The 9,470-nt window shown below is 43.1% G+C and overlaps 2 protein-coding genes across 3 annotated transcripts; one reads left to right on the top strand and one right to left on the bottom strand.

The window, feature by feature from the left end:
* The first annotated feature begins 711 nt into the window (after nucleotides 1-711).
* On the top strand, nucleotides 712-4,549 carry hspa5 (heat shock protein 5). The gene is made up of 9 exons (XM_070988705.1): nucleotides 712-831; nucleotides 1,423-1,572; nucleotides 1,691-1,922; nucleotides 2,033-2,170; nucleotides 2,259-2,371; nucleotides 2,462-2,852; nucleotides 2,962-3,199; nucleotides 3,285-3,452; nucleotides 3,554-4,549. The coding sequence occupies exons 2-9, from the start codon at nucleotides 1,457-1,459 to the stop codon at nucleotides 4,120-4,122; spliced, it is 1,965 nt and encodes a 654-aa protein (XP_070844806.1). The 5' UTR covers nucleotides 712-831; nucleotides 1,423-1,456; the 3' UTR covers nucleotides 4,123-4,549.
* rabepk (Rab9 effector protein with kelch motifs) lies at nucleotides 4,468-7,985 on the bottom strand. 2 transcript variants are annotated; one of them, XM_070988707.1, is made up of 8 exons: nucleotides 7,793-7,985; nucleotides 7,333-7,387; nucleotides 7,095-7,249; nucleotides 6,813-6,968; nucleotides 6,444-6,608; nucleotides 5,396-5,545; nucleotides 5,098-5,247; nucleotides 4,468-5,002 (listed from the first exon to the last, which is right to left on the bottom strand). In XM_070988707.1, exons 2-8 carry the CDS (start codon nucleotides 7,383-7,385, stop codon nucleotides 4,776-4,778), a joined length of 1,056 nt encoding a protein of 351 aa, XP_070844808.1. In that variant the 5' UTR covers nucleotides 7,386-7,387; nucleotides 7,793-7,985; the 3' UTR covers nucleotides 4,468-4,775. The 2 variants fall into 2 exon arrangements, with proteins under 2 accessions (XP_070844808.1, XP_070844807.1); XM_070988706.1 differs by having other exon boundaries at nucleotides 7,333-7,399; nucleotides 7,793-7,905.
* Nucleotides 7,986-9,470: the final 1,485 nt, after the last annotated feature.

Raw genomic sequence — 9,470 nt, 5'->3', positions numbered from 1 at the left:
ACTGTATAAGAGAATGCACTTTTGTTTGATGTGCTGCAACCTGTTTGTTCAAAATAATCAAGTGCATCTATGACCAATATGTGATCATTGGGCTGGACAGTGTCCATGTTAAAACTTGTTTTACCATTTATTGCAGGTTGCTTGCATTTCAAGGTGGAAGTCTTGACCCATAATTGCAAGTGTGTGCATTGACTGATGAAACGTCCTGACACTCCAGTTCATCTGATGTGATAACATTTGCTTTTGGGGTATTTAGTGACACACATATTACAGGGGTTGTACATTCCTGACTCACTTTTATGAGTCATCATTGCTTCTCATGATACCAACACAGTATCCACATTGTCGCACTTCCTGAAACTATGGAAACATGAGAATAAATGTTCAATAAATATATGGTCCTTACTAAAACCAGCAGCAGTAACTTTGAATGTACATAATGAGAAAATGCACCCTTTCCCCAGTCTTCGGAGTGGCATGTCGCTGCTCCAACAGTGTACGTGAATCCGCTTGACAGACAGCCAATCAGCATTCGGCACAGTAGGCAAAAATCGGACGTCACTCGAGTCGATGTGTGCAAATCAGCGGCGGCCAGCGTGCCTGTCGGAACCAATCGGTGCGTTCCAACGAGCAGCTGCTCAGCCAATCGCGGGCCTCCACGACAGGGAAGAAGCAACGGCTTATATATGGAGAGAGCACAATCCATTGAACATCATTTCACAGAGGCAAGACAACAGAATAGTGAAGTTATAGCGACACAATTTGCAGGAAAACGTTAGTAGCAGCTGAGGTAACGTCAAGGCCGTTAACACCGATAATACTGCGATTAAGGTATGTTTAAACATTGTTGTGAATATGATAATGCGACAACAAATATTTTGTGTTTTCTTCAACGTTTGACGTCATTTCAAGACAATTTCATTTTGATGAAGCCAGCTAAGCTAACCTGACATTTGACCATAGTGGTGTATTTACCCGAAGTTTACTATTTTACTATTGCCTTTTAAATCAAAATGAGGAAGATAGTTGCTGTGATGGCAGCATGCCATGCTAAAATAACTTATTTTCATATGCTCGTTGTAGCAAGGTAACGTTTTTCCTTCGCACGTCTGCTATACGCGGTAACGTGGTTAGCTAGCTACCGGCGGATGGAAAAAAAAATGTAGTCAGTGGGGTTAACATTAGGAAGAGGCAGTGGTGCTCCACCCAGTTTACCAATATTCTTTCAACGCTTATAATTTTCACATTATTAGGTGTTTCTTGGTAAAAGCCACGCTTCCCATTTATCATGGGTCTAAATCCCGGTTAATTACGTCAAGCGTTACCATTAGCTGGTAGCTACGTGAACTAATTGTGAGGCAGAAACCACGTCATGAACGCAAGGCCTCGTTTTTTCAACATCATTGTATTTCTTCTCCGCAGATTTCATTGTAGATCTGAGCTCAACCAAGCAAAGATGAAGCTGTTGTGGGTTGTAATGCTGGTGACCGGCACCGTGTTTGCCGAAGATGATGACAAGAGAGAGAGTGTGGGGACTGTGGTTGGAATCGACTTGGGGACCACCTACTCATGGTAATAACAAAAAAGAAGTGATTTTTGGCTTAATTGTTTAGAAGACACTGTAATGAAAATTAAATAACACTCTAATTGTTGCTGTTTGAGTAATCATTTCTAAAATATTTTCTTGTAGTGTTGGAGTGTTCAAGAATGGTCGTGTGGAGATCATCGCCAATGACCAGGGTAATCGCATCACCCCATCATATGTGGCCTTCACCAGTGAAGGTGAGCGTCTGATTGGTGATGCTGCCAAGAACCAGTTGACCTCTAACCCTGAGAACACCGTCTTTGATGCCAAAAGATTGATTGGGCGCACCTGGGGTGACTCCTCTGTGCAGCAGGACATCAAGTACTTCCCCTTCAAGGTTAGTCTTTACTCTTGATGTGAAAGTTATGGTTAAATGGTCTGACGGTCATCAGGTGATGTTTGAGCAACTTACATGGTATATTAATATTGATCCATGTTTCACTTCAGGTCACTGAGAAGAAAAGCAAGCCTCATATTCAGGTTGACATTGGTGGTGGCCAGATGAAGACATTTGCTCCAGAGGAGATTTCTGCCATGGTGCTGACTAAGATGAAGGAGACTGCTGAGGCTTATCTGGGCAAGAAGGTACAAAAAAAGCCAGAATGTACATCGAAGAATATGTCACTCTGAAACAAGTGTATAATTGTATCTAATGTTGCCATCTTTTTCTCAGGTCACACATGCTGTGGTCACTGTTCCTGCCTACTTCAATGATGCTCAGCGCCAAGCCACTAAGGATGCTGGAACCATCGCTGGTCTGAATGTTATGAGAATCATCAATGAGCCGTAAGCATCTAATGAAAATAGTTTATTAATCTGATATTTCCAAACAGTTCCTCCTTTCCTGTGTAATAATCTCTTAATTTTATTCTTTAGAACTGCTGCTGCTATTGCTTATGGTCTGGACAAGAGGGATGGCGAGAAGAACATTCTTGTGTTCGATCTTGGTGGTGGAACCTTCGATGTCTCCCTTCTGACCATTGACAATGGTGTGTTTGAAGTGGTGGCCACCAACGGTGACACTCATCTGGGAGGTGAAGACTTTGACCAGCGCGTCATGGAGCACTTCATCAAGCTGTACAAGAAGAAGACTGGCAAAGATGTGCGCAAAGACAACCGTGCAGTGCAGAAGCTGCGTCGTGAGGTTGAGAAGGCAAAGAGAGCTCTGTCTGCCCAGCACCAGGCCCGCATTGAGATTGAGTCCTTCTTTGAGGGAGAAGATTTCTCTGAAACCCTGACCCGTGCCAAATTTGAAGAGCTCAACATGGTGAGCTATACAGCCTATCAGTGTAGATATGCATGCGCAATAACTACAGCACAACTGAAGCAAATATTACGTTTTACAAGCCTTTTAATTTTGTATTTTACTTTGACAGGACCTGTTCCGTTCCACCATGAAGCCTGTGCAGAAGGTGCTGGAAGACGCTGACCTTAAGAAGACTGACATTGATGAGATTGTCCTGGTTGGAGGCTCTACCCGTATCCCCAAAATCCAGCAGCTGGTGAAGGAGTTCTTCAATGGCAAAGAGCCCTCCAGGGGCATCAACCCTGATGAGGCTGTGGCATACGGAGCAGCTGTGCAGGCTGGAGTGCTCTCTGGAGAGGAGGACACTGGTAAGCCATCTTCTCTGTGCATAGCAGTTTCTGTTCGACTTAACTGAATTTTGATCTATTGACTAAACATCTTCCTGTTTTGCAGGTGATGTGGTTCTTCTGGATGTGTGCCCCCTGACCCTTGGTATTGAGACCGTTGGAGGAGTAATGACCAAGCTGATCCCCAGGAACACCGTGGTGCCCACTAAGAAATCCCAGATCTTCTCTACAGCCTCTGATAACCAGCCCACTGTCACCATTAAGGTTTATGAAGGTAAGAGTTGGACATGGTTTCAAACATTTATCATTTGCATTGTGCTTGTTTGCAGACAGATCTTTTTATTGCACAAGCTTAATTACTGATTCTCTCTTTAGGTGAGCGTCCTCTGACAAAAGACAACCATCTGTTGGGCACCTTTGACCTGACTGGCATCCCTCCTGCCCCCCGTGGTGTGCCACAGATTGAGGTCACCTTTGAGATTGATGTCAACGGCATTCTGCGTGTCACCGCTGAGGACAAAGGCACAGGCAACAAGAACAAAATCACAATCACAAACGACCAGAACCGTCTGACGCCTGAGGATATTGAGCGCATGGTGAACGACGCTGAGCGCTTTGCTGACGAGGACAAGAAGCTGAAGGAGAGGATCGATGCCCGCAACGAGTTGGAGAGCTACGCCTATTCCCTGAAGAACCAGATCGGAGACAAGGAGAAGCTCGGCGGCAAGCTGTCAGATGAAGACAAGGAAACCATTGAGAAGGCAGTGGAGGAGAAGATTGAGTGGATGGAGTCACATCAGGATGCTGAGCTGGAAGACTTCCAGGCCAAGAAGAAGGAGCTGGAAGAGGTGGTTCAACCCATTATCAGCAAGCTCTATGGTAGTGCGGGAGGACCCCCACCCGAGGGAGCCGACAGCGAACAAGAAGAGAAGGATGAGTTGTAGGCAGGTTTGAAGTCAACTCCCCTGTCGCCCCTTGCCTCTCTGGTAGTGGCATCTAGATGTACATATTGGACTGATGGGACTCAAATAGTGAGAGGAATGGTTGGGAAGGGGTGGCGATAACAAGCAACCATACTGAATCTTCTGAAAGACTTTAAAATGAGTTTCAGTGTGTGAGAGGTGTTCTCTTCGCTGGAAGGCGGAGATATTCGTCAGCCCGGATATGAGGCTTGCTGCTGTTCTCAGGCAGTCCTGATGGGGTTCTGTAGTGAAGTGGGTGGGGGGGGAATAGGTGTTTTATGGGTCCATTGAGTGGGATGTCTGTGTGATTAAGGGCTCATATGTTCACAGGCAATGCTAAAAGTTATTTATTGAATCTGGTCATCGTACTTCTGGAAAGACATTGAAATAAATGTTTGATACAAAATGGTACTTGTCTCTTGCTACATTAATTTACTGATTCAAATGATGAACATTGCAGCCTTCTCTTACCTAAAATTTATGCTTCAGAACTCCAGTGAAATTGGAAAATGGTGTTCATTTCAGTATCAACAGTAAGAATTAACCTTCACCTGCTTTCAGGTTTCCAATAAAAAGTGCAAAACTTGACAAATAGTTTATTACAAATTTGGTAAATATTACAACATGAAGGCACATCATGTCACCACAGTCACAATGCAGTCATTATAAATGACACCCTGGGTGTCCATCCCTCCAAACACAAAGGCCAGATGTATTGTCTCTGAGGCTGCAGGGCTGCTGGCTTGCTCCTCGCCTCCATTCCCCTCACCACACACCTTCCATGGCAACAAACACATGGAGTGGTCCAGGCGGTTTGGTGGCATGTCCCCTTCAAACTTCATGAACACCCACCTACATTTGTCTGCAAAAAGGAGGTATATCATTAATGTAAGAACTAAACTGCCCCATAGAATTTTTAGATGTAGAAATAAAGTGTACAAATACTCAGAACTGTACCAGTGTTGAATCTGTACATGGAGTTACTGGCTCCATCTGCAGTCATCCCCCCAAAAATGTAGATGTTCTTGCCCAGAACCACAACTGAGTGGGCTGCTACTCCTGGTGGTATGTCTCCTTTGGTCTGCACTTTTTCCCACTTCATGCTCCCTGTAAACACGCACATGGTTTTATCTTTTTTTTAATAAAAAGTTTCCAATTTCTGAGACTCTACATTTTCACTATACATGATCATCTGAGATAAATGCAAGATGAAGCTTTGCTCCTTGTACTATGACGCAGGAGAGTTCAGGCTTACTTGTGTCAAGCGAGTACATATCGTTGTGGAATTTGTCTCCAGCCATGCCTCCATGAATATAGATCTTTGAACCCACTGCTACGATAATGTGGCCATGTCTGGCGGGCGGGTGTCTGCCTTGTGTTTCCGGTTGAGACCAGGTGGAAGACGCTGGGAACGTCAAAAGATAAAAGCTTGTATTTGCATATTTGCTTATTGTTGTCATCGTGACATATAAGGAGCACCGAAGAGCAGTGTAATGTGTCTTATTTCAAACTTTGGTTGGCAAATATAATCACAGTATGCTTACAGTGCAGGCACGTCCAAACTATTCCACAAACGGCCGAGTGGCTGAAGGTTTTCTTTCCAACCAAGCAGCAGCACACCAGACTTGACTCATTTCATCAGCTGATCTCAGTCTTCAGACAGCTGATTGGTCAGACTGCGTGCTCTTGATTGGTTGGAGGAAAAACCTGCAGCCACACGGCCCTTTGTGGAATAGTTTGGACATGCCTGTTACAGTGTGACAAAACAGTAAAGGCTTTGCACACTCACACAGGTGTTTCCAGTTATTCTTATTCAGTTATTCTCCTTGATTAGATCTCTGCACAGGTTAACAGCAGTTAGACAGTCAATTATGTGCGTCACCAAATGTCATTTACTGATAAAAATTGTCCCAGTTGGCCAGGTGCATCACAAATAAGGGGGAAGTCAGGGAGATGGCCACCGTGCACAGTCAAAGCGTACCAATGCCCAACCAATCCTGAGAAGGGATCTAATCAGCCAAACAAGTAAAAACACCTGTGGGGGTGTTCTAGCAGTAGGGTACTAAACATTTGTGCAGTTTGCCATCTATCTCCTTCTGTATACATATTTAGATTTGCCCCACAAGCTCCTAAAAAGTCACAATTAGTGGCTTATTAAATTTAACACAGCACGGTAATTATGACTATATTGAATGTTCAAGTTGAAACTGTAAGTCCTCTGACTGATCATAGTCAAAGCTAATCGCACTGTAAAGTACCATCTGATGCAATTATGTTAAGCAGCTGGTTAATCCAAAACCAACCTGTATCAAACACGTGAAGTTTGGAGTCCGAGACAGGTGCAGCTCCTGCCTCCCCACCAGAGAAGACATACAGTCTGTCCCCCAGGCAGGCTGAGTTGGTGTGGTAAGTTCTCGGACTGGGGGGTGTGCCATTCACCACTACGTTCTTCCAGCGGGACCCGCTCTCTGGACAGACATGTACAGGACGGATCATACTCAGTGTACAGAAATCGCAGCATCAGCATTGGCTATAATGCAGTTAAAAAAGTGGCATTGGTAACTCTATGTTCATCTCCATCTGATTCATGACAAACGTGTGATGGAGGGCAGTCTGTGAAATCACCTATTATGCTACTGAGGATGACAGTTTACTCTGGGAGTTTGATTCACCTGTTAGCTGTAAATTCTGAATACAATTGCGATTGCCGCTCTGCTGGGCCCCTCCGAACACCCACAGGCTCTGGGGGCAGCTCTCCGGCACAAAGCTGCAGTGTTCATACCGTGAGTCCAAACCCTCCCAGTCTGGGATGTCCCACTCATGATTATCTGATGGAGTCAAAAAGGACAAAAATGCCAACAAGTAGATTATATATAGAGTGAAGAGTGGGGTATGAAACACAGTTAAGCAAATGTATCCCTGGACAGATTCTTTGCATATTTATCTATTTTTACCTAGATTTATGGTATCCGAATGTGAGAAGCTGCCGCTGGGGTTGGCTCCTCCAACAATAAGGATTCTGCCTTTTCCTCCATCTCCAGATGGACTGAACGTGCAGGTGTGACCCACACTAACACCTGGAGCACTTCCCCCTGGAATCAACGCGTACCTGTGACGGAAAAACACTTTTAGCAAGATAAAAATTTACCTCCTTAAATCACAAGGGCCATTAACTGATTGGAATTTACTTACCATATTCCTTCTTTGGGCTTATCAAGAGGGTCAAGCACTGGGAGAAACTCCATCGCTGTTAAGGATACTGTATATGAATGAAGCTGGTACTATTGTTTTTTCATACTTGTCTTGCCAAGGATCAATTTGTAGAATTCTGCGATCGCCCAACAGCTGATACAAGACAAGCCATGGTCAAATTATTATTGGTGACTGATGTTTCCCTTATGATCGTAATAAGTTTCGATCAGCTGATGGTGTCCACAGAAGCCCTTACGTTATATCTAGCTAACGTTACAATCGAATCAACTCAAATATGTCGGTGTTTTTATAGATCTCCTTGTAAACGTTTGAAGGGTCGTTTGCAAAACACAGTCGTAAACACTACAGCTGAATTCACCGACAGGGTCGTTGAGTTGGGAACCCGTTAACGTAGCTTGCTAACTCAAATGAGCACGTGAAGAGCTTCCTGTCCACTGACCTGTTCTTCCGGGTGGAAAGAAGGAAGACGATGAATTATCCGTATTCTTTAACTTTAATCGTTATTCCCTGGCGCTACTTTCTAACGTCCATACAATAACCGCGGTTAATATGGCTAAATGAAACCGTGAAGTTAGACTAAATGCTACACTCCCTACAAAGCACAGCTCTGCGTTCAGTCCGCAAATAATTACGTTGGCAACGCTGGCTGATAAACGTCCCAAACGTAGTTGCCATGGTTGCCTGAAACGCATGCGCAGTTCACTTGTTTTAATCAATCCCAATGATGAATGCAGCAACGAGCAAACACAAATTTCCTGCTTTGTCAATAATAAAGCATTCATGTGAATTTCCCACAGGGTCAGCAAAGAGACCTTAAGACACTTAAACAACTTCTTGAGTTCACGTTCGACCTAAAATCTCCTTTCTCCCACTTCAAGTAAAAAGGTAGGTTATGGGTGACAGCAGCGCCACGCTTTCATGCGGTGATAATTCGAGTTACAAAGTTAATTTAACGTTAGCTAATTAAGCTTTTTAATTTAAATATTAGTCAAAATTTAAAAAGCCCAGCACTTTATAAACAGTTGTTATATTTAAGGTGTTTTCAGGATACCAATAACTCTTAGCTACAACAGAAATAGCCCTCTCCACTGGCTGCATACTTAAGATTTTAAGTTGCTGTAAATGAACATTAGTTTAGCCAAACAAAGATGGCGGCTGAAAGTAACGTTTCGTTATATTTATCTTATTTTCCATCATTTTATATTTCAACATAGCACTATATATAATAAAGAATTTGTGTTTTTCTCGCTTCAGCCGAAGTAAAACTCTTTTCCAGCTGCCATCTTTGTTTGGTTTAACCTCACCTTGGAGGACAAATATAGACAGTGTCTTGACTGTGCAGGGGAGAAGAATTTCTTTCATTCCAAATGAGTACAAGCAACTTTGGAGTGTGATTTATAAGTCCATGAGTTGCATTTTGGGAACTGAGGAAAACATCTCATTCACTGTGCAGCAGATCGTTTTCATACACCTGTCCATCCAAAGGAGCATTGTCATTATGATACAACCCATCCCTCACATTAGCAGTACAACCTGTGCTTACTTACTGTATGGAATTGGCTGTTAGTTACAGAGTGGAGTTGCGACACCTTGTGGTTACATGTAGGAACTGTAAGATTCAGAAAAACTTCAGTGATCCCTGCAGGGAAATAGCTTGAAAGCATTTTCCAGAAAAGCAGACATAAAGAGTTGTGCCTGGAACAAAATAGTGAAAAAAACCTGTGATACAGTTTTAGCAGTTCTATAATGAATTTAAATATAAAATACATATTTATACAATGCATGAGAAATACATTTGCATGCATCTTTCGTATTTAAAATGCATGCATTGGATGCATTTTAAAGCATTCCTTTTCCCTTCATGCGGGACTACTATTAGGTGGTATATTTATTCAAGTAGGCACAGTATAATCATTTACTGTGCATTGTACTGAGAGTGTACACTAAAAGACTGCATTTCACAACTTGTCCAGTAGGCTGTGCCATTGCCTTTGTTGTTAAAACTTCAATTTCTGAACTGAGTGTTGCTTGGACTTCCTGGTAGTGTTTCAATGATATTAAGCTGTATTTTTCAGTAGGCTAACAATAATACACATTTTACAAACTTGACAACAACA

This window comes from Chaetodon trifascialis, chromosome 20 (assembly GCF_039877785.1).
Source record: "Chaetodon trifascialis isolate fChaTrf1 chromosome 20, fChaTrf1.hap1, whole genome shotgun sequence".
Taxonomy (NCBI): Eukaryota; Metazoa; Chordata; class Actinopteri; order Chaetodontiformes; family Chaetodontidae; genus Chaetodon; species Chaetodon trifascialis.
The sequence above is the reverse complement of the archived record's forward strand: the minus strand, read 5'-3'. Positions and strand labels throughout refer to the sequence as shown.